Here is a 25,594-nt window from a genome sequence, read left to right as displayed (position 1 = left end):
TATCAGAAGAAACAAACTTTGTCCTGCCTCGCTCAGCCCTGAAGATGCTGTTAGGATTCAAAGGAAGAAGTTGTCACTGACCAGACAGAATCCTTTGTTTGAATGGAATTTATGCTTCATGGATGAGGTGTATGAATATGCAACAGGCTATTGCTTTTAAGGGTTAATCCTCTGTTAACGTGTGTCTTTTTTGGGCTTATTTTGCACAGAAAAAGGTATCTGGACTGTCTGTAACTCTTTGCTTTATTGTCTCATATTGTCCTAATCCTAATCATCCAAATTTTTATTAGTCTAATTATATTGCTATTTTTATAACCATTTTATTACTATTAAACTTTTGAAAATTTAAAAACAAATGATTGGTGTTTTTCACAGTTTAGGAGACAACATGAGAGGCTGGAGTGTCACTTATACTGTAGAAGTAATTCCATAGCTTGCACTGTCTTTGTCATCCTTTCTTCCTAAGGACAGTGTTTACCTTAGGGGCGGACCTGCAGATGGGAACATTTGTCACTGATGGTCACCTGTAAGGCACATCAAAGAGAGAGATCACACACCACTGACAGTGATTGATGGAATCACAGAACAGCTGAGGTGGAAAGAGGCCATAGGAGGTCATCTGGTCCAAACCCAAATCCAGCTGTTTCATCACTGAAAGAGAATAAGGATGGAAGCCTCCTAATTTTGGTGTTTTGTCTCATGATCTCAAATTATTGGCCAGCTGTATACTGCCCCATCAGTAGGAAATCAGTCTTGGCTGAACCAAAACTCAGGGAACCCTTTAGCATAAAAAACATTGAAGCAGCATTGTACTTGATAACTCTCATTGTCCCCAGCATTCATTTACTTTTTCTGACCCAAAATCCGTCCTATCGAACCAGCTCCCAACTTTTTACATCTTAAAGATCTGTCCCAACATCACTGAGCTGTCCAGGTAGCTTTGTTTCAACTGTATCTCCCTTTCACACTTTCTTTCCTCATGCATCTGAAAAACCCCATTCATTTGTCAGAAATATGGTAGTTTTTTAATGATAAAATTGATATGAATGATTACATCAATGTCAACATTATATAGAGAGAAAGAAGAGCAGTGTCAGATCAGGGTTGGAGGGCTGTTTTCAGGTTGCTTTACACCCAATTAATTCCAAAGTGTTGGTGTGTGTATCACAGGGAAGTTCACAATGCTGTTTCTGCTTTGCAGGAACTCCTGAGTTTTTTGAGGCTCTATCATTCTGTCTCTTTCTCATGGAGAGCAAATGTAGAAGTATGAAAACAAACAATGGTTGATGCAGAGAGAAGGTTTGCAGAGATACCTTTGAATTACAGCACCTTACCATGCCTGAATTCATACCCAAAATAAATCATATCTTATTCTTTCTCACACAAGTTTCTTGCAGTTTGTTTTGTGGCATGTTCCTCAGGAAGAATGAAAGTACCCCTTTGATTTGATAGAACTTCCCCACCTGTGAATTATATATAAGCAAAATTGTACTTTCTTCAGAAGAAGAAGAATTATCAGCTAACAGAAAAGTCAATTTTCATTTGTAAAATTGAGTGCCATTAGACATGAAGGGCACCTAGGGTAAGTGGCTCCTCTTCACCTCTCGAATACTCTAAATTAAAGGTAAGGCTGTTTTCTTAAATGTCATTGTAGCATAATAGCATAGGAGCTGTTCTGCCTACAGGTAAGGACTGCTGTGCACATTGGTCCTGAAATAAGGTCCCTCTGAGCAGTTCCTAAAGCTTCTGAACAGCTGCTGAACTCAGAGCACATGGGGTTTTAATAATTGTGGGACTTCAGGTACTGCAATTTAACCTGTGTTAAAATCTGATGTATTGTGCTATGAGAACTTTGGAATAATGAGCAGATGTCGGTCATTTATTTTTAGGAACAGTTTATGGATAATTGTGTTGATTTGAACTGTGGCATCATTTATTAATTTTCTTTGCATCAATATTCAAAATGTAGTAATTTTATGGTTTTCCTGTGAATTTTCATATGCATCTTTAAAATATCCACTCTTGTAATGGTGCATGGTGCCTCCACTTCCCACCCCATCCACGTGTTTCAGTCTTTCTCCCAGCTAGCATGGTGAAACTTCTAGCTGTACATTGTCTGTTGTGGGAGCTGAGGTAAGGAAAACTGGCAGAAGAGGACAGAATATCTTCTTGATATGTTTGCTTGGAGGTGTTTTTGGTTGCCTGTCAATCTACATTTTAATACTACAACCTACATTTAAACATTTAATTGAGGGTTAGTTTTTGTCCCAGTGCTGGTCTGACAACACGGTTAAACACAGCTAAACTTTCCATTCTTTTGTCTGCAACTGGTTGGTTTATAATGGCTTTGTATTTGCTGTTTATCAAACACATATATAAATTATATGTTCCTTTTCTGGGTTAAGTATAGGTGTCCCATCCACCTTGGTGAAAATTGGTAGAATTTTATCCCAAGGAGTTGGTATGTTGGGATTCCACGTTTAATTTGTTCTTTCCTCAGAATTGTGTTTTATCTGAGGACCATGTAGTCTTTGGGCTTGTACAGTTGGAATCAGTCCCATCAACCTATTGTTTCTGTGTACTTCTTTAATTACTTCATTTAGAGCTAGTGTTTCTGAAATCTGTACCAATTAACAGCATATGGGTCATTATTGGATCCCAAGTCTCCCACTGACATGCTAACCTAAAAAAATAAACCATCCAGCAGGTAACACAGGCACCCACAACTCGAAAGCAAGAAACAGGAAACTCGGTTCTGTTGCAGTGTGTGAACAGCACCAGACTGTGGGGCTGTTGGCTGTCCCAGGGATCTTGCAGCCTCTGCAAAGAGCAGGATAAATCCTCATTTTTTTGCTCTTGCCTCAGGATACAAATGTAAACATATATTTTCGCATGCAAGCAGTATAGTCTGGGCAGGATCTAGGATGAATTGTCTGTTTTATAGGAATAAACCAGCCTAATATAACGTGCAAAAAATTTGTATTGTGTGTAGTTTGGTTCATTACATAAATAAGTTTCAAAAGGTCTTGCTTGTGAAAAGAAAAAAAAATGGACTGAAAATTTACAGTACAGTTAATGATGCTGTTATTTGTCACTGGCACACATCTAGTCTTATTCTGTTGAACATTTTATTACTTGGTGCTGGTATAAATGTCTGTTTATTGTGTAAGCCTTATGCTTTTGTTCTTTTTTGTACCCTCAAAAAGGTAATGTATTTACACATGCCCATTATCTTGTACACTGGCTTTCTCAACCTTTCAGAAACCCCCTAAGAAGCTCCTTTAAAACTATAGTGATCCTCAAACGAGCAGTGAATTGGCCAAAGTCAGAAGCCTATTGCTGCTCTCACAGGAGTTTTTCCTGCATTTACCACTGCATTATCACTGTCTGCATTATCTACAGTTCTAACATACTGAATCTCAATGTGTCTGTTAATTCTTCCTTTAAGCATTCCACTTTCAGATGGGAGTGACCTCCCTGTTGACAGACAGTGAACAGCAATTCTGTTTTCTTTAATGTAGGAGTTGCCACCAAACCGCTTATCTTTGAATCACAATGATTTGCTTATCATGCATGCAGACCTAACAGCTCAAAACTCATCACTTTTTCAAAGTTACTGGTGAGTAAAAAAGTAACTTGCCAGGGACCAGGACAGTTACTGAATCCTGTTACATTTCAACAATACAGAAGTTGCCCTCATCATGTGGTGTTTCATCCTGTGCTGGACAAAATATGAAATTCCATTGGTAAGGACTTTATCTATTAAGAGATATGTTCATGACATCAGGCAATACTTATGAATGAGAATGTAATGACTGCACATAAGTAGCTCATAAAACCCTTGCTATATTATGGTGGTTATTTTTATAAGGTCAAACTGATGGGGAACACAAGACTGAAGGAATCCTCAGTTCTAGCCACTCATAATCACAAGCAGCTAAGTTTTCAGATATCTATTTCAGAAACATCCACAGTGTAATCCACAGACACCCTGAGCCTCAGGAGGCTCTTCAGGGCTTTGTAACAAATGTGAGACCTGGAGTGTCTGAGCACACCAAGGAAAAAGCAGGATCTTTGTCACCAGAGGAGAAGATAGACAATAGATTTCAAAAGGAGAGGGTGTGTTTCTCAGACATTCTGCCCAAAGCCTTTGAAGATGACAGTCAGCTGCAAATAGAAGAGGAAATGTTGGTGAAAAAAACCCTTAAAACTGCTTTTGCAAGAAATCAGAAACTTCTAGCCTAATTTTCCAGCTGCTAGTCCCTACTTTTCATTGAAACTTCCTTGTTACAGTGAAAATTTGCCAAGGTTCTCTTGTGACTTTTTCTTCTATGAGTTCATTTTATTTTCTCTGTTTTCATCAGCTAAATTCACAAATGTTCATGCACTGACACATCACCCAGGATGTCACAGGGTATTGATTTGGAGATCAGCAGCAGCTACTTGTGGTGACAGGGGATAAACAGGAGGAATAAAGGATTCCATCAAAAGCAAGCAACAATCAGGTGCTTTGAAAAGCTTCTTGCTAAAGTGCACTGGATGTGTAACTAATGGGTTCATATTGTCTTAAATATCTGTGCAAGATTCACAATTCAAACAGAGGCTCGGTAAAGGGACACCTCTCTTGCACATTATACTCAAGAGTGTAGAGTTTAACTGGAAGTGTAGCAGTGAATTGGGAGTGTATTCAGAGATATTCATCAGATATTCTGCACAAGAGTACTTCCAGTAGGACCAAAGCCAATATTATCTGTAACACACTGTTCACTGCTGATGTAGAAAAAAGCATAATTTCAGAGAAGTCTGCTGCATTTTTGGTCCATTTAGTTGAATGATGACACATGAGAGAGGGCTTTTTTTTAGCTAGCAAGATAGTCTGGCTCATATGAATTAGCCAGACTAATCATCACTAATCATCAGTGGATGATCTGTGCAAGGCAAGATTTCTACATGGACACAGAGCAACCATAGCTATCAGCTAAATTGCTTTTAGCCCTTTTTTTAACCCTCTTGCCACACAAGTGCAATCTACCAATGTTACCTTATAATTTCTGTATAAAAATACATTCTCTGTATTTTTGGTGTAACACCTTTGAAAGACTCTTAAAATAAAAGTAGTATGTCTGCTGAAATGTAGCACATGGAAATACTGCTTTTGTTCTGCAAGAATTGTGCTACTGTATGTTAGCAAGCTCTATTAAAAAAAGAGGAACTGATTTGCAATAAGCATTATATTGAGTCATATAAGTCTTCTAAAAGTAGATTTATGATTTACAATTTCCTAGCATTCTCATGGGAATTCCATGCTTGCAACAGTGATTATTTTAATCAAAGCTGATGATGTTTTTTCAGGCTTATTTTCCTTTCATTTGGTGCCTTTCGGTTTCCAAGTTATTACTGGTCTATGTAATTTTCTCAAGCAAATTTTTTTTTTCATCACTCTTTGTGTTCTGAGATAGCAAAAGAAAGAACTCTGACAGGCCACTTGTGGGATTTATTATCACTGATTCCTAATATTTAACTGTAGGTAAATAGTAATGAGTAAGAGACAGTCTGGTTACTCTGAAATTATACACAGAGGGAAATACAGACATCTGGGTTTTCTGCTTTTAATTTTGCTTATTAAAAGAAAAAGGCCTTATTTCTCTCTTTCCTCATCAGTATATAAAATTATTGCTTGATCTTGCACTACACATATCGAGATTTTTATGTCATGTTTGTGTTAGAAGGCACGGGGCTGCTGAAAACAAATGAAAATATGAAATATGGAGAGCAGATGTGCCAACTCTCTGGCTTCTTAGCCACAGGCATCTTTCAAGCTCCAACTGCATCCCATAACCAGCTGGAGTTTCTACAAGGCAAGATCAGCCCAGACCATTTCACAAATGGAACACTAGCAATGTATTTGTTGTGTCTGAACTCCAAACTTTCCCAGAGATCCCATTCCTACAGCTTTCTTGATCGTGCTGAATGTCTTTTTTGCTTCTAATTATTCTGAGATTTTGTTGTGTTAGTCATTTTTAGATATGAATATTAAATATCTGAGAATTGAGTGAAAGGAATTTTTAGCTCATTACACTTTTTAAAATGTTGTTTTATATGAATACATCTATCAGAGTCAAAAGTCTGCAAAATATTTTGGGGAAAAAATATTGCTGCTTTTAAAGCGCCTCTGGTGAAGCCCCTGATTTAATTTTTTTATTAAGGAAGATGAAACTATATTCTACAGTGACAGACTAGTAAAAATCCCCAGTCCTTCTGTCTTTGCACACATGAAATCTTCTTTAAGAGGATATTAATATTGCAAATAAAGTAATCAAAAATGTAATTACAACAAAAGTGAATTACAACATGACCAAATTAAGTTGACTGGTAGGTTTAATTTGTGTTGTGGCACTATTGTGACATGATAACCAGCAGTTTCTGCTACAAGGTTCTTTCTTTCATTCAGTACATAAATAGGCAGCGCTCTCTTAGTGGCTAATCAGCCTGTGGGATTTCAATCCTGACTGCATCCCCAAGCCTTATCCACTACATAGATACTTCTTTCAAGAGAGAATTGTTAACCTCTTTATAGATTTTTTGTTATACTTCCTCCATTACAACATGTGAATGCTACATAAGGACTAAGACATTTATAAGTGCATTGTGATGTGAAAAAATATTTTATCCCTGCTTTACAGGGATGATGGCACAATGAGAATAAATTGGAAATTACCCACTAATTTTGTGTATTTGACCTGTTATACCCAAGAACTCCTGTTTTGGAGAGTTCAGCATTTGTGGGCAGTTTGTGGGGCCAGGCCAGCACTCTGTGACTACGCTTGCAGCTGGTCCTGCTCAGCATTTCTGCAAATCTGATGGTAGGGTCTCGAGCCAGAAGTCCCAAAAATGAGGAACATACAGCAAGTGACCACCTGTGAAAGTTTGCTCAAAGGGACTTGCCTCCCATCATTTGGGAACTCTGTGGTAGAAGCAGGCTCAGAACCCAAACCCACTTCTCCAGGGTAGCATTCAGCTGCTCTGACTTTGAGAGCATCCTCTCCCTTCCTTGTTCACCAGACAGTTTATAGCTTCTGCAGCAGGGTTTCTGCATGTGATAATCTCATTTACTGAGCAGGACCACTCACCATTAATGCAAAATTTATTCCATGCACATGAAAAAATAGGGGCTTTCAAAGGAAAATGTAAAAATGTACACTCATGGAGGAGGAAAGGGAGATGTTTATGTTTTGATTTGATATTTTCTGCCTTAGGATTACTCCCATATTCTCCTGGAAGAGGATCCCTCATACCCCACTTTCAGATGCCTTAGTTAACAAAAATTACATTTGAAAGAAGCTTAGCATAAAAAAAAAATCCCTTCAGTCTGTCACCTGCATCTCCACCATTAGAGTTAACTGTGGGGTGATTGCAATAGCAGTTCTTGTCCTCTTGCTTCACTGAAGAATTTCACCAATATTTGTGCAGCAGGGAAGCATTCCCAGTCCAGGTGAAATCTTGGCCTTCACTGTAGACTTGGAAGATTGGGAGTGGAAAGATGGCATTAGTCTTTCCCCCTCCATTTATTCCCTTCTTCCCTTATCTTTCAAAATTCAGTCTTTCCACTGGCTTTTATTCTTCTTGCCCCCCTCAATCCAAGGCATATTGGTCCAAGCTTCTCATCCCCAATCCTACACTCTTCAGCCAGGCCTCACAAAATTAGTGCAGATTCTTATATGAATCTCAGCCTTCCTTTTATTTTCTTGTCAAACAGGTTCCAGTCCTCTCTTCTCAAATCTTGGTTAAATCTCCTTTTGGCATCTTTCCCCACAATTCCACTGAACACACTGGAGTTCAGAGCCAGTGTCTGTGCAGTCACCTTCCAATTACAATGACCTCCAGCTCTCAGCCTCAATTACCAGCATCTTCTGCTCCTCTCATTTTCAGTCACAGTTCCCTTCCTGGTGTTCTACACAGCAATCCCTGGTGCTATTCTGGCGCTGCTTCCTCCTAAATTTATCCCTTCTTGTGCCTGTGTTCCAGTCAGGCTCATCCTGTGAAGTTTCAGCACTGTCCAGGTGTCAGGAGAAGATGAAGTTGATCTGAAAGAGCAGGAAAAAAAACAGTTCTTGAACTGTGAGTGTTTCTTTAACTGTACTGTGACTGTGACACTTCAACAGCATAAATAGAGAGCCCTAAATAAGATGTTTTTCAGGACAAAGCCATTCTGCCTCCCAATGCATTTAAGTTAACACTGAACAAATGTTCAATGTGAGAGACACAGTGACATAAAAACATAACACCTACTCCATTATTTCTGTCATTATTTGTGTTTACAGACCTTTTTTGTCATATATTTAGAATCAACCTTATCCCCCAAGTTGTTATAAATCCCTGATGAGTGATGGAGTAAAGTTTGACCTCTTAAGGTGTGCATGGGAAGTATGTAATGCTGCTGTTGCACTCACTTTAACTGAGAAGGTTCTGTATTCCCTCAATCTGAAAGTTGTTCAATACGTATTTTACACAGGCAATTTAAGAACTTGGCTTACAATTAGATAAGTATGGTGGGTGAAAAATATAATTTCATTTGAAGATTGATGTGGCATGTTTGTCATTCTCATGTGAGTTATTGTGTTAACAATGTAACTTGCAGGCTACATTCTCTGGAATCCTATTTATATTTCTTTCTGGAAGGTGTTTGACATCTTTTTGGGGAGCTATAATGCAAAGCATTACCTCTTACTCCATTTATCAGGACCTCAATTTGTCCAGGCATGTTAAGCACATGCTCAGTTTTAAGTTAAAATATGCTCTGATTAGATGTGAATTTAAGATTATAGCTGAGTTTTTTCTAGAACTGGGTCCCTTGCTCTAAATATCTTTGAAGTGATCTTTAAAAAAGTCTCTAACAGTCTCTATAAATCAAAACCTCTCCTGCCTTTATTGAAGATTTTTATGTATGACTGAACCATGCACTTGGCTGCCCAACAGCTTAATAAAAAGCCAGGAGCCTTAGCTTATCAAGGATTCCTTGTCTTGATTTTAAAATTATTTTAAATGTTCTTTTGTATCTACCTATAGCAGATAAATCCCATAAAACAGTAGTGAGCTAAACTCACTGAGATCACATAGATGTGTTTTGGGGGAATTCCATGGAGGACATTTTCAGGATATACCTAAGACAAGGTACGGTGCAACTGCCAGGCCTCTTGCTTTTTTTGTTGAATTCAATGATAATTCAAAATGCAGGCACCTGAAACGGAAATGGAAAAGAGTGTGAAGCCATTGTTAAATGACAGCTTCATTTGAAATTTAAAATTTAAAAATTAAAAACCACTCGGCTTTGGAAAATCCTCTTTCAAAAAAGGTTCCAGGCCAGGAAGTTGTTTTACTGACACGTCTCCTACCTTACCATCAAGATACAGGATTTCTTTAATATTAGTTTGTAAAAATCCCCAAAGTCTAAGTACTTCTTCAGCCCTTTCCTGGTAATATAGGAAGCATTATTTGCTAGTCATAGCACTTTATGCCCACATCACTGTTTGCCTCATCAAAGCATAAAACCCCATTTTTTGGCACAGCTGTTTTTCAGTCACCGTCAGAGTTTAGTAGTGACAGGAATTCTGTTTCTAAAGAATTTCTTTTACTGCTCTGCAGTTCCTTAAGGGGTATTTTTAAAATCTAGAATTCTGGCAGAAATCCAATGTTATTCTACTCCTTCAAAGACAGAATGTGCTGGATTTTTGTTTCGTTTTGGTTTTTGTTATATGATAATTATAACACCAAGAATGGCTATTAATAGTTTTTGTATTCTAACTACTTTGACTCAAGAGCATTTGATATATTTTTGCATTTCCAAGTGAACTTTGTCAACTGGTTACCTCTCACAACTATTTATTACCATCTTCCTCACAGCTTTACAGCTTCCTTCATTTTAGATGACCTGCCTTCAAGACTTGACTAATATTTTTCATCTCAGCACTGTGTGAGAAATATCTGCCCAACTCTCTGGTGGGAGTAAATGCAGATGTCTGTCCTTGAAAATGGAGGTTCTGTCAGAGGCTCAAACAGCTCTGCTTTTGATGGTTGCATGCTTAAATCTTTTCTTAACATTGTGGCACCAGTCATGTAGTGTGGTAATAACTTCCATGGAGGTGATGTCAAAATGTGATTCCACATTTTTCTTTAAAAGAAAAAACAGGAGCATATTTGCTTCGCAATGGATCTGCCTGGGAAGGGCAGCTGATGTTCCTGTTGCACGTGAGAGAATTTGGTCCAGCCTGCCAGTGTATCCTGTTTATAATTATTTAATATAAAGCACCTGCAGCAGGAATAGCTGTAGAAAAACTCCTATGTAATATTTCATTTTTTGGTTGAAGGCCCAAAATATTTTCTCTTTTTAATTTTGAGGAGGTTAATGCAAATATACAGTTGCTTTTTCTAATTCTTGCTCTTCTGATGAAACTGTGCCTTTTCTGTGAAAGATGGTGCAGAAAACTTAACATTTCCCACTTTTTAAAGTGGAAATTTATTTATTTTATACTCATACAATTTCTGCCTATTTTGAAGTTATAAATTAAATAAATACACTTCATAGGCCTTATACTATAATCCTGTAGATTGTTGCATTTCATTTCAGATGAAAGTCAGCTTGTATTCTTATAATAAAAACAGCATGTTGTATTCTTTTAATGCATAATGTCAGTGTTTTCATTAATAGTGTATTGTTATTTCTATCCTCAATGAACTTGGGGATCTCAGGCTGGCCTGTTGATTTACTTCCACCCCTTTTTGCTATGGCCATATTCCTCCAATGCTGGTAATTTCCAGAGGATTTAAATATAATTTAGGGCCTGCTTAATGGTGAAAGTTGATTTTTTTCCTGTTCAACAGCTACAGATGCAGAGCTTCAGTAGATGCTTACATGTTCTGTCTGCCTGAACCTGGGATGCATCTTGTCTTAAAAATGTTACAACTCTGTTACATTTATTCTGTTTGCTTCTATATGTCTGCTTCAGCCCTTTAATTCTAAATGGTTGCAGATGCTACAGCAGTTATTATATGTCTCTCTTTCTAGCTTTTCCAGAAGCAGACACAACTGCTTCCTTCCATTCTTTGTAGCTGAAAAGGCTCTGTCACCTAGACTTAACATTTTTCAACTCTCAGCTTTATGGTTTAGGGGGAATTAAAATGGAGTGTTGAATTAATCCTGTGGGATCTAAGTGCCTTTCAAATCTGAAAGCATGTGTCTTCCACAAATAGCTCAGTTACTTGGAAAACTGTTAGTTTCTATTTGGCTTCCCCAGTTTCACTATTAAGGGTTATTTAAATACTGTGTTCTTCTTTCTATCTGCTTTCTTTTTCAGGGAAAGGGTTTCACTTTTATCCTTTACCAGGCTCACCTTCTAATCATCAAGTAATAGAATGGTATAGGTTGCAAAGATCTAGAGCAGAACTCTTCCCATTATTCATTGCTAGTTTTATGAAATGCTGTCATATCATTCCCATCTTGCTCTGATAGTTTTCTGCTGAAGGATTTTTTTTTTTTTTTTGTTATCCCACTACTTGACAGTACTCACTATACCTGTAAATGAATCAAAATTATTTGTTTATATTTCACTTCAGAGTCTTCTTTTAGTTAGGGCTGGTTCTTGTATTTTTCCCCAATGCACTTTTTGTGATTAGTTCCTTTTGCTTCTGTTGTGGTTTCTGGTTTTCTATCTCAACGGAGTTTCCCATCAGAAATTCACTTCCTTTGGTTAGATGAAGCCAAAGAAGAAGCTCCCTGAGAAGCCTTGCTGACATGAGCATTTGGACCAATATACTGGCTCTGGTTGTAAGATGGGGGCTTTAGATGTGGTTTTTCCATTGAAAAGCTGATCTTGCCACTCGTGCAACCTCAACTTCCATGCTGATCTTCTCTTTTTAATCCCTGGAAGCCCTTTAGATGTGGTTTTTCCATTGAAAAACTGATCTTCCCACTCATGCAATCTCAGCTTCCATGCCGATCTTCTCTTTTTAAGCCCTGGAAGAGGTAATTCCATGCTTAGACCTAACTTCTGCAATAATTTATCCCAATGTCCAATTTCATGACTGTAATTATTCAATGGTTCTTAGTGAAATCTATTACAGCTCTAAAGTTAGCCAAATAAATAAATCTTAAGGTTGGATCATAATTTACAATCCACATTGATTTGGCCTCCAATGGGACGTGCAAGTGTTTCATATTTAGTGGTAAGGAAATTAGTCTGATGGAGATAATCTCTCATTTCAGGCTTAAAATTCAATTTGTAAAACATTTTCAATATCTTGTCTATTTTAAGGTAAAAAGCTTCACACATGAGATGTACTTGGAGGTAATGTTTGGGCAAAGCTCTTTCAAAAAATAAGGCCCCATAAATAACTATAAAGAGCTCTTATGAGAATTAAAATGCCAAAATTACATTCTTTTGGTAACCCACTGCAATGCTTTATAAGGTAGACAAAAATTAAAACAAATCAGGAATTCAGGGAAGTATGTGCAACATTAAGGCTGGCACAGCATGTTTCTCCTTACTGTAGTGAAAATAATAATGGTGTCAACCTCTGTTTGCAGAAATCATTGCAGATCCTTTGCCTTTGGTGTCTCTATACCAATTTCCACCAGCTAAGGAAACAATACTATAACTCCACCAATTACAATAAAAATCTATATTTTGCATTGTAGAGAGTTTCTCATCTGTAGAATTATTTGTAAGGCAAGTGAGGCCTTGAAATTTGAAATTATGATATATCCTCATCTTTTGGTACTTGAAATAATAAAAAACTGTGGTTTTTAATGTATAGACTAAACTTTTCCAACAGAAATAGGAGACTTTGAAAGTCAGTTTCATAATCTGATTTGCTAATATGATATGATGCCACAATTGGTTTTTTGTTTGCTTTTATGTTTCCCTTTCATTTTATTTGGGGTATTTTTGTATGTGTTCTATTCTAAATTATCTGATCAAAATCATGGTAAACAATAGTACTGAGGCTAGTAAAAAGCTGCATTTATTTTTTGTCTTTGTTTGGTGATTTGATTTTGGTTGTTTTGTTGGGTTTTTTAAATGAGAATTTTCTTCATATTCCAGGGCTAGGAATTTGAATTCAGGGATTTTCTGAGGCCACTAATTTGAAGTTCAGACTGCAGACTCATTCACTGTGAGATATTCATGTCTAGATTAGCATTGCACTCTACATGTAAAAGAAGAAGCATCTCCTGCATTGAGCAAAGGCTTCATCTACACTGCAAGAAAATTTCCAGTTTCTTCTGAGCCTTGAATGGAGCATAAGATTTTAAACTTCACTGGTCAGCATGGTTAGACTCAGGAGGTGAGCACAGGCATGTGATCCCTCAACTTTTCCACTTTCAGGGAGACAATATTTGTGGTGGTGTAATTATTGTGAATTTTCACCCAAGGCAAATTTTATTACAGCGTTGCTTGGCCAGAAGAATAGTGGCAAAGGCATCTGACAAGGGCCAGAACAAGTATGGAAACACAGAAAGTCTCCGTGGCTGTCACATTCAGGATATTATTTCATTAAGTGCCCTCTATTTTGAGGGGTCTATTTGGGCAGTTACATATTGCCTGATATTCAAAAAATTGGAAGAAATCTACAAATGCTGGGTGAGAAAATTTGCCATTTCAAGTTTTAAATTCCTTTAGGAAGGGCAAGACTTCTTTTTATTCTATATTTGAACAATGCCTCATGCAAGAATCTTTATGCTTTCTCAAACTCTCTAACAAGTGCTGTAATACACTATTTGGTACTGGGTTTTATTCAGATGTAAAAACGCTTCTACTGTGATACTATCACTGTGAGGTATCCTTTATGCTAAGCAGAGACAGAAGAAAGTTCTGAAACTTAAACAATAATTCTGTTGTTTGAAGTTTATTTTTAAAACATGGAGGAAGGAGAAGAGCTCGATGTTGTGGTTTCTAACAGATACTCAAATTTTTTTATCAGGCACATCAATTGTTTGAGACATTAAGATGTGAAGAGCAAATTCTCTTTTTTTAGATTTTTATCTGGAATCCATCCTCCCATCCAGAGTTTAAAACTCCCCTATGAGGCAGCATTTGCTCTTGTTCCTATGCTGTGTGTTTGTGCTGTGTATGGCACTCTCCCATTCCCTCTGAAAACAAACCTTTTGCTGAGCTGCCTACCTTCTGCTGCAGCCTCTCATATGAAACCAGAACTTTCTGACAGAGCAATTTGATTTGGGAAGATGGATCATTTTAATGGTGGTAAAACCACCAAAAGAGCTTTCATCTCTTGACCTTCACCCTCCTTTAGTGCACGCAGCCACTCCCACTACTTCTTGTGCACTTTGGGAATTTAACTTAACTTATTGATATAATACATTTTGTTGCTGGTTTGGGTATTGGGAAGCAAAGAAGATAAACATTAAATTATTTTTCCTTCCCCTTTCCCAGGCTCAGCTGCACTCCAGACACATCTCCTCCCCTCTTGTTATCTCCACAGGTTATGCTCAGTTCCTTTGGTGAGGCAATGAGTGGCACAGGGTTTTGGGGTCAAGACATTGTGGTTTCCCTCTGCTGATCCTTGTTTCTCACCCTTTTCTTCCACTGCTGCTTCCTTCTTACTAATTTTCTCTACTCCACTGTGGTCATTCTGTGGGCCACAATCTCTTTGGTGTTGTGGCTGCTCAGTTATGGAGCACCTCCAAGTCCTCTGACTTTGCTGTTCCTTCATTCCCTTGTTTCTCTCCTTGTCACATTCCCTCCTTGTCAGTTAATTTTGCCAGTTTATTTTCTTTTATAGACCCAAGTCAGACCAGAGAAATGTTGCAAAATAGAACCTGAAGTTCAAAAAAGGCATACATATATTAATGTATTTCACTAAAAAAAAAAAGTATCCTGAAACGTTTTGGTGCAAATTTTGAAAACGTAGCTTGCATGTGAAACCAGCAGAAATGGTTGGTGGCTTCAAACTGCTTTCACAGAACTTTAATAACAAGTCTAGTTATTTTCTAGGTTCTTGGTTGAGAAACTATCCATAAATCATGTAAGAGGTACTCACTATTTTACAGCAGTTTTGTGGCAAATGCCAAGCAAATTCTGCAAAATGTGCCTCTGAAAGACTTGGCTGGAAAGAGCTATGGCACAGACTAGATTTTGTCAGCAATAAGAAGCTCTGAGCTGAAATACACAGAGTTCTGTTCCTGTGGGATGAAACAGAATGTCTTGGAGCTGCTCAGAAAGTGTTTGGCAGATCATCAACTACAGCTTGTCTGAAAATGTACTGGATGCTGGGCATGAGCTACAAACATGAGCCTTGAAGCAGAACTCTGAAATTCCTTCAAACTTTTATTTTGAGGTCTAGTTTGATCCACTCCTTACACTGGGCTAACAAGAATGTTCAGATAAAAGCTCAAAGTCCAGTGCAGCCTGTGTGGGACAGATAAAGGATGTGGAATTCTGCCCCAGATTCATCCTACCACAATACCAGATTTGTTAGAAGGTGCCATAGACAAAAGGAATCTCTCCCAATGCTTAAACCCCACATGTTTTGGACAATAGTTAAAACATTTAATTTCATTTATTTCAGTATAAATCACCCTCTTTTGTGCAGAATGAAGGGACATGCTGGCAGTTTACTGTACCTATACTCTCAAAAAAATCCCTAGGCAAAACACTTCCCCAAAATCAGCTATTTAATGCAGCCCCTTTGCCAGCCCTTTGCTGTGGGAACTCAGTCTTTCTTTCATTTCCAAAACCAGACAGATTCTTGTTTTGTGTGTGGAACTGAATTTCTAGGTAAGTGCCCAGGTTGTTTTTTTTTTTTTTTTTAGCTTGCTAAAGGTGTGCCTTTTTCTTTCTTGGTATGAATTCATTGGTGTAAATGGTATTACAATTCAGTAGTACCTTGCCTATATTGTGCATTTAAGACTTTGCAAAGCATTGAGGTGGCTGTAGATGTTTTGTCAGGGCATCAGTTTGGAGTCTGAGTTAGAAAAAATCACTTTAAGGAAAGTGAATTACTTAAAATTATGGGGAAAATATGTGAGGATCTTTACAAAGCAGATTTAATTTCTGCAGCCCAGAGCCCCAGGAATCTGTGGCCACCATTGCAGCTAAATTATTGATATTGTCCATTCTGGTTTTAGAATAGATTTGGATTAGATGATTCAAATAGTTATTGCACTGTACTCAGGGAGAAATATCCCACTGATTTCAGCGAGTTCTAGAATTCCACCATATAGTTGTCAAGTGTTAAAAACACTTATGCAAATTTTGACTGTACCCTATAACATACTTACTTGAGGCAAAATTCCCAGCTTAGAACATTCACGGTTAGTATTGGATAAAATTCTTCCTCAGTAATATTTGTGTATCCTGTTTCTCCTTTGTATTTTGAAACATCACACACAATAATCAAGTATTTAATGAGTAAAATATTGATATATTGATTATTATGTTTACAGCTTTGAAATAATAATGTAAATGATGATGGGGGAAAATATCAACAAGACAAAATATCTGATTATGGTTTTCTTTAAGAAATATAAATTAAAAAGGAGGTACTAAAGATATGTTTCTGTGTAATATTGTTCATATTAAACTGGCCAAAAATGTGTCTATTTACACTGTTTATTAAACAATCAAATTTGCCTCTGGAACTCACAATTAGTCTGAGTGTTTATGTGTGTTCATATAGTCATATGCTAATCTATATTAGGAAAAAATTCTAAACTTGTTTCAACTGGCTATGAACCAAAAGGACAAACACACGCATTTAATGTAGGTCAGTATTTTCTTGGGCAAATTAGAAGTTATGTTGACTGAGACTCGATGTCTGCAATAACACATTTGCATTTTATAATGCCTTTAAAAATGTATTTGCAATGGTGTGGATAATAATCTAAATGTTGTAGCATTATTGAAACTTTAAACTTATTTAAAAAAAAAAAAGATTTTTAAAAAGTAGAGTCTCACAAGTATTTAATTTAATTTAATTTAATTTAATTTAATTTAAATATCAGCTTCTAATAATAAATCCATTTTATCTCTTTTATTAAAGTTATTTTACTCGGTAACTGGAAACAATAGTGATTTGTTTCATTTAGTTATTTTAATTTATGCTCAGAGAATTATGATTTGTTTTGAAACATACAATATTAAAAATATTGGTTCTTTTAAACAGGATTCAAGTCTTGATATCTAAATAATGGTAAGTCTACAAGACCTATATTCTCTTTCATTATTGAGTGTTTTAAATATGGTGCAGAAGACTCTGTCAAACTCAAATTTGAGGGTGTCTTTGGCTTTTTACAACAAGGTGTTCTAAAATTATAATGAACAGTTTTCTGAAAATGCACACTTGGTTTCCTGTAGTGGCACAGTGTAGCATTTTCTCTGAATAACTGCTTCAGAAATTATGTGTAATTATTTTTGTCATGTCAATGTTATTGAAAGATAACTCTGGCTTGATAAACAATGCTATGTAAGTGATACAAACATCTCTGTATTGCAGACTATAAAGCTCTCCACCAGCAATAACACCCTTTATGTAAACACCTTTTGCAAATTAAGGAAATGAACCTTGAAGCATTTGACAGAGTTGAATAATGCTGCCTGTGTGAATTGTCTCACGGACCTCAAAGGAGTGAGAACTTTCTCATAATAGTAAAAGATTGTGGTGATGCCTTGGTGCGTGCCAGAGAGCAGTTCCAGGAGGATGTGTATTCTACAGCACCACTGTATTTATTTAGGATAATAAATAGGATGATTGACAAGAACCAGCCTGGTTTTTTTTCTGGGTCCTGACAGCAAAATGTTCTTGCAGAGCCTTCCTGACCACGACGTGCTGGGCCAGGCTTTTGAGGATGCTCTAGAAGTGCTGCAGCAGCACTCTGACAGAGAAATGCAGTGTCCACCAGGTAACAAACACCCTCCTTCTGCTTCATTTCCCAGCTGCTTTCTTACAGGAAAGCACACTTGAAACACACAGGTGGGGGAGTAAGTGCCCAGAAGTGGATTAAGGGGTTGTTTTGTGCGGATCAAAAGGAGGAAAATTATTTGGAGGGTTTTTACCCATCCATGAGTACTGCCCAGTGTGGGGAATATCTTCCAGGTCACAGCACAGGGAAACTCTTGGACTGGCCCCATTTACCCTCCTCCCAGCAGCAGCCCAGGTGCATTGAGCTCACTTTTCCTATTATCAGAGGATATATGACTGCTGTGCAACAGCCTTTTCCCAGTTTTAATGTTTTAACTTCAAAATGCCCTTCTGCTATGCCATGAATCCCAATGCAAAAGAAAAAAAAAGACCAACAATTGAAATTAATTTCCTCATTTAATTTTTTTGTGCACTAATAATAAATATTTTAATGCAGGAATGATCATTTGAGTCTGGATAATTAATAGAAAACTGTTTTTCTTGACTTCAAGCATTGTATACTTTACAAAACCTACAATGCAAGGAAACTGTAAATTGTTCCAGCTCTGGCAAGGTTTTGGTAACTAAATTACTATAATGTTTAAAATTTGTGCTTTTGTTTTTACACTGTAAGCAGAAATGCAAGGAAAGGAAAATAGGAGGCTGCATCACAAACCCTCTATGCTCAGAAAAAATACCTGCTGTCTTTTGTGTGAAATGCCTTTCATATGAGGAAGTTGGTTTACATATTATCTACTATAAAATGAAATGTAAATAAGACCAGTAGGGCTGTATCTTCAGCTGTTAAGAATTTTTTGGCTCCACTGCACTGGTAATTTACACATGCTGGAGGGAGGATTCAGTATATCTAATTACTTGCAATCTTCTTCCTTATATATGTTGTTAGGGCTGATGGAGTTATTAAACCCTTGCAATGCAGTGTTTAGTCTGTCCCCAGCTGCACCCACATTTCCAATTGCAATAGATGTACCCATACCCTCCAATATCTTCTTCTGACCACTTGAAGTGGGTAATGTTTTCAAATGTCTTTAGTCTGGTGTTTTCCTATGCTTCTTTAAGCATCACAAGTTCTTGGGTTCCTTCTATGTCCTTCTTTCAGGCTCTGCAGATGTTCTGACTCTCCTTTACTTCATTCACCACTGGAGACTCTGAATTGCATTGTACTAATGGCCTGCAGAACTGCCTGACAGTCCTTTTCCTTTCTAGGTGTATTATTATAATTAGAGTCTATATTTATCCAATTCATGTTGGATAACCACCACCTATGTCTTATCCAATTCATACTGGATAGCCACCACCTATGTCTGGTGGTCTGTATGGCCCTCTGTTATCCAGTAACCAAAAAATTTCATGATGCTATGAAATATCTGACATTTTATCTTTAAAAAAATTGCTTTCCATTTTTCCATGCTTGTGAGGGCTAACAAAACCAGCCCAAGGGTGTGATCTGCAGCAGCAGTACAGATTTTGCTGGATAACCTACAGATGTGGAACATCTTGGCTCCAGACACTTTATTATCTAGAAGGCAGCTGCAGGATAAATGTTTTTTGACAGGCCCAGCACCATGTCAAATTTGCTGTTGTGTTTTTCTTTTTTCCTTCTTCTCTCTTTATTACTCACTTGGTTTTTGCTCCCTCCTCCTGATTCTCAGGTTATAAAAACTGCCTGGCTGTGATCAACCATCACCACCACCTCCAAGCAAGCCCCAGTTACTGTGCAGCACCATCTGTGGAGGAGCAAGGGTACAGCTGGAGAAACGTGATTGTGAGTGAGCTCACCTCTGATAACAGTCAGACATAACTGGAAGGCTGATTGCTCATTTGGGATTTCTCATACAAATAATTATGCTAGCGCTAACAGAAATTTGGTCTGGCCAGGCATGATTCAATTGAAACTGCCTTGGGAAATATTTGCAAAATGTGATTAATAATGTCTTTTCAGGAGTCAACAGTTTGCTTCTGATGCTCTTCTGTGGTTCATCACATAACATGACAACTAACAAGCAAACCTACTAGAGAATTAGTTATAGGACAAAAGCTTCTTTGTATTACCTAGAAACAGACAGAGAACAACAACTTCCAACACTGATGTGGCTTCTGTCGCTGTGAAAAAGAGCCATGACTTTGATTTCTCCAACAGCAGTTTATTCTAAAAGTTCTGGAAAGAGCAGCATTATCTGAGCACAGCTTCAGCCATTAGAGTCCATATAAAAGCATTGGGAGTGTGGTCTCCAGGAGTGATGGAAAATGAATTTTGCAGGGGAGATAATTCAGGAGAGCAGATTCCACAAAGGCCCATTTTCACCCAGCAGGTTAACAACAACACAGCATGGGAACTGCAGAGTCTGTAGGGGCTACTGTGAGGTGGCCCTTGTATTTTCCTAGCTCTGGAAGCTGCTCTGCTCTGGTTCCAGCAGCAGGGTTGAAGGTCCAGGGTGAGGCTGTTGTGCTGTTTTCCCTCTCTGCTTCTCCTCTGGTGGGCAGCTCTTGCCCCTGGACAAGAATTAGTGCTGCTTGTTACTGGTACACTACACTGAGTGCCTTCATGGCTGAGAAAAGTCTCCCGTGGGTGAGGTGAGGTGATGAAAAGTTGCATTTTGAAGGCTTCATGCAATTATTTGCCACAAGGTTTTGTTTGTTTGTTTTTGGTTTGTTTTTGGTTTGTTTTTTTTTTTTTTTTTCAGAGAATGTACTCTGTTAGTAACTTTTTATTGTCTTAATTCCTGAAGAGCAGTGCAGCGGATTTTTATGCAGATGAGACTGTCTACCATACACTGCAGAATACTCCAGAAAGTCAAGTGATGCATGCTGCTGCTGGCCAGCCAAAAGCAGGGAAAGGTCTGTAAAAAGATCATATCTTGATGTGTAATTTATGTTACTTTAAAAAACCTCTTAGCAAATCATGCTTTCTCTTTTACCTAATTTTTTTAAGTTTCAACAGGAAAAAAAAAGTGAACATTTACTAGTGACTAGGATACTAATGTTCAATTTCCAACTTCTAAATCTTATAAGATTATAATAAATGATAAATTTAGTATTAAATTATTCCATCATTTCTTACCACATGGAAAATGAAACCAGAGATATGTTTTCACTTCAAATCATTTAGGATGAAGTCTGATGCAGATAAGTAAATCTAGCTATCAATAACATCTTTATCCATTTATACCATATATTTTATTTCATGTGGCCCAACAAGCAGTAATTTTCTTAAAGGTTTTTCACATACATGAATATTTTTGCACGCTGGATTTTATGCCTTTCTTAGTTTACTTTTCAAATCACCTTTCAGCTTTTGTGACTTCTAGTGGCAAAATAGCATTTTATGGCTATTTTCCTGCTCCTTCTGGTTGAGTTTACTTGAATTGGCATCTATTTTGCAAAGAATTGGTTGTGTGACATTGTCATTGCAGTACTTCATTTTTTTAATTGCATTCATTATTTGGGTTTTTGGTGAGGAGGGACTCAGCATCCTTTCTGTGGCTGCTGGATGAGATTTTCACAGCTTCAGCTCTGAGCTGTTGTACCTACTTTTGACCATGAGGCCTCTTGAAGTAGTTTCCTGATTTAGCTGGGTTTTTGAAATCCCCTTTTCTCAGCTTTAACCACATGGTGTCAGTTTTTGGTGGTGTCTCTGCCCATTGATGCTGAGCACTGTGGTCTCTGTTGTTTAATAGCTGCTACTACTACTACTACTACTACTACTACTACTGTTATTACTACTACTACTACTACTATTGCTACCGTAGATTCTTTGGGATGGTGGGAAGAGTAGCCACCATCTATTCTGCAGTTTTCAACTTCAGATTGCTGAAATTCACCATTGCAAATGAAAACCTTTCAAATAGAAAAATGTTGCTTTTCCAAGTCTTATCCAGGGTTGCATTTGGGAATTTTACATGTCAGTATCTGACTTGACCTTCAGTCATTACTGCTCTGTTAAACTTAATTTCCTGTTGCTATTTCTTGTACACTGTCATCAGTCTTCCTTTTCAGAAGACAACCTGCACTTATTTGCAGGTTGGATTGACTGTTCTTATGGGGTCATTTTATGCCCTCTTACAGGTTTCTTTGTGTCCATGGTGATATTCCTGCCAGAAACTGTGATGTGGGGGACTATTTTCACTGTACTGGATGAATTTAGCCCTTCTAGTTTCTTGTTGAGACATAAGAGATCTTCTGTACACTAGCAAGTACAGTGGCCTTTTAGGAATAGATCTGTAGATAAAACCATCAGCACTGAGAGCCCAAATCCTGTGTTTAAAGTGTTTCACAAAATTTTATTTAGGGCAGTCTTTAGGCTGGTCACAAGTTCTGAAGGGTACACTGATGTAGATATGCTTTTGGAAAGCATCTTTTGAAATAGGTTTCCTCTGAAAAAATCCAGTTCAGTCACAACAAAACCATTCCATGATCTGAGCTCATGCTCAGTGGAATGGAGGCAGTCAAGAGAGGCACTTCAGAATTGAATTGGATGCATTTTCCCTGAGAAAATTAGGTGGCTTCAGGACCATTCAGACTGAAATCTAATTCAGATGCTCTGAAACACCTTCTGGAGGAATCTGCTTGTCTCCAATACCACATAAGAAACCTGCAGGCACTCACCTGCTGGCTTGGACTGATGTTTAGGGCCTGAAGATGAACATCACTGCCTTATGCAATGAGATACAGTACAGAGATCTGATAACTGACCCAATCTGAAACTGGTGTGTTGCACTTTGGGGATAACAGCTGGGCTCTGCAAACACAGCTGCATAAACACATAAGAGCAAATTAGCCCTCTCCAACAAAGACATCAGCTAAAGGTGATGTGTCCAGGAATAAAAACTTGGACAGAAATGACCACAGAACTGAGAGGCCAAACAGCACTAAATCAGGTGCTGCTGCAGACATGGCTACACTATTCTTTTCCAGCAGAAATGTAGCCCACAGTAGTCCATGCATTTTCCCTTGGTCTTGTTTGTTCTACCATCAGTTTGTAGGATAATTCAGGTTGGAGGGGCCCTAGGGGGTCACCTCCTAAGAAGTGCCCACTCTGACAAGGCACTGTCCTTCACAGGTTTCCTTTTCAGCTCCTTAGTAATCTCTGTGTGTTTCTACTAGAATATGTCCTTCTGGCCACAGGCCAATTTCTACTTAGATAATGAAACTTTATTAATTTTTTGGAAAGTACCTCTGATTTCAGGCTCTTCTTCTTCCCAATCTGACTGTTACTTCTCTCCTCTTTCCTTATCACCAGCTACAGAGTTACTGTCATCCCTGACAGATGTCTTGGCTTGACCTCAGTGTTCCTTAGCAACTGTCACTTTTCCCCTGTTCCTAGTTTAAAATAGCCACACAAGACAAGACTTTATGAACTTTAGGTGCAGCTGCTCATTTCCACTTTGGTTAAAGTGGAAGATGTTCTTCTGCACAGATTCTCTCTTCTGCAAAATGTTCCTCTTTGTCTGATCATCTTAAATTCTTCCTCCTTCCAGCAGCTTCTTGATCACCCTTGGCTTTGGGAAGGGAACTAAAAACACTTTATAGAGTAGAATCTACAAGATCTATGTGAAACTAAATAAGCCTCACTAGGAAACTGAAGTTTGAGAACTGAGCCTGTGGAGAGAAGCACTTAATTAACTGGCAAATATTTCAGTACCAAGCTTGCTTTTTTCTGCATGGGAATGCAAACTGACACTTCTGCAGATTTTTACAATATCACAGGCTACCAGAAGATCTATCTCCTTCTTGATTACATGAGGTTTCTGGTTAAAAACTAACCTGATTTTCCTGCTCACCCACTTACCCTTTCTTATATCAGAGACTACCTTGCATCACCAGAACATTCCTGAAACAAACCCAACAAAACCATCATCTCAAAATCTCTGAGTTTTGAATAAACAGGGAAACCATTTATTCAAAAATTCAGATTGGCTCTCCAGAACCTCTTTCTTGCCTCTCTGAGAATGTAATTTCCTACTGTGAGTTCCTTGAGTGTGCATCTGCACAGCATGTGTCTGCAGACTGATGCTTCTGAGACCTACCACACAGTGAAGTCACCAGATATTTGTCATGATCCCCACATAACCTTCTCTTGAAGCTCTGATGACCAAATCCCCTTCTGTCACCACAGATCTGTTCAGAATTAGAGTGTGGTGCTGATAATGTCAAGGTTGTGGATTTGATCCCTGTATGAGCCATTCACTTAAGAGTTGGAATTGATGATCCTTCTGGGTCCCTTCCCATGACTCTGTGTTGTTCACATCTCTGTGATTTCCACTGAATAGTTTATACTGATCTTTTAATTTGGGACAGCCTACTAGGTTTAGCTATGCTTTTGCCTGTAAGACATTTCCAGGAAAAAGACAACTGCCCATCTTTTAAAACAAGCACAAGTGTTGAGCTTGTGAGGGTCCCCAGGACGAGGTGAGAGATGAGGAATCTGACTCCGTATGCTCAGAAGGCTGATTTATTATTTTATGATTTTATATTATATTAAAGAATGCCATACTAAAACTATACTAAAGAAAGAGAAGGATACATAAAGAAGGCTTAACAAGAATGATAGTGAAAAACTCGTGACTGACTCCTCAAAGTGCAACACAGCCGATGATGATTGATCATTAAGTAAAAAAAAATTCTCAAGTTTGGATAAACAACCTCCAGACCACATTCCAGAGCAACAAACACAGGAGAAGCTGAGGCTTCTCATCTTCCCAGGAGAAGAAATCCTGGCAAAGGGATTTTTCAGAAAATATGACAGTGACACACGAGTTGAGTTCTGACATTTTGTGATTTATTTCATGCAGGTAGAAAAAAGCTTCGACTATTTGAATACCTCCATGAGTCTCTCTATGATCCAGCTATGGCAAACTGCATCCAGTGGGTGGATAAGCCAAATGGTGTCTTCCAGTTTGTCTCCAAAAACAAGGAGAAACTTGCAGAACTGTGGGGAGAAAGAAAGGGAAACCGCAAGATCATGACTTACCAGAAAATGGCCAGAGCACTGAGGAATTATGGAAGAACAGGTGAAATCATTAAGATCCGTAGGAAGCTGACATACCAGTTCAGTGCTGTTGTTCTAAAGAGACTTGCTCCAGCTTATTTCTTGGGAAAAGAAACAATTTATCATCCCTACATTCAGCCTAATCAAGAATATCAGTGTGCAGATGACTGGACCAGTTACAATAATTACATGTACAACAATGGTTATGCATTACAGCACACTAACAGCTAGACTTGCCTGTCACATGAACATGCCTTTGTTATCCTGCAATGCTTTCCAGCACAGAAACTCTTCCCTGTACATAGCTTTTCCTTTAAGACATCATACAAACACATGAAGAGGAAAGGTTAAAAAATTATATTGGCCTAGTAGTTTTTTCCTTTTGAAGTTAGGGATATACAGTCATTGCCTCTTGAAGAAATCCAGCAGCTATAGAACACATTCTATTCTCCATGATGCTAGTCAAAGGAATTACTGCAGTTTCAAGCTGATATATTCAAGAATAGGATCAAGGCTTTTGTCTGTTAGTGGACATTGTGACAACACTCACTGTAAGTTTTATGCATATCTGCAATCAGAATTTAAGGGATGTTGTACCACGGTTGCTGCATCCCTAAGCTAGAAAGGGAAGAGATTTGCCAACTGCAGGAAGCTGCTGTCTGCTTTTTTCACCAT

The 25,594-nt window shown here is 38.0% G+C and overlaps 1 protein-coding gene across 1 annotated transcript; it reads left to right on the top strand.

The window, feature by feature from the left end:
• The first annotated feature begins 17,790 nt into the window (after positions 1–17,790).
• SPIC (Spi-C transcription factor) lies at positions 17,791–25,150 on the top strand. Its single transcript, XM_058023533.1, has 4 exons — positions 17,791–17,911; positions 19,584–19,696; positions 20,661–20,769; positions 24,723–25,150. Exons 1-4 carry the CDS (start codon positions 17,806–17,808, stop codon positions 25,148–25,150), a joined length of 756 nt encoding a protein of 251 aa, XP_057879516.1. The 5' UTR covers positions 17,791–17,805.
• Positions 25,151–25,594: the final 444 nt, after the last annotated feature.

This window comes from Melospiza georgiana, chromosome 4 (genome assembly GCF_028018845.1).
Source record: "Melospiza georgiana isolate bMelGeo1 chromosome 4, bMelGeo1.pri, whole genome shotgun sequence".
Lineage (NCBI taxonomy): Eukaryota > Metazoa > Chordata > Aves > Passeriformes > Passerellidae > Melospiza > Melospiza georgiana.
The sequence above is the reverse complement of the archived record's forward strand: the minus strand, read 5'-3'. Positions and strand labels throughout refer to the sequence as shown.

Excerpts from the sequence above, each read along its gene's own strand:
- SPIC (XM_058023533.1), top strand. The coding sequence starts at position 17,806 with ATGTTCTTGCAGAGCCTTCCTGACCACGACGTGCTGGGCCAGGCTTTT. Across the intron at positions 17,912-19,583 it reads AGAAATGCAGTGTCCACCAG|GTTATAAAAACTGCCTGGCT; the intron begins GTAACAAACACC and ends CCTGATTCTCAG. Across the intron at positions 19,697-20,660 it reads ACAGCTGGAGAAACGTGATT|AGCAGTGCAGCGGATTTTTA; the intron begins GTGAGTGAGCTC and ends TAATTCCTGAAG.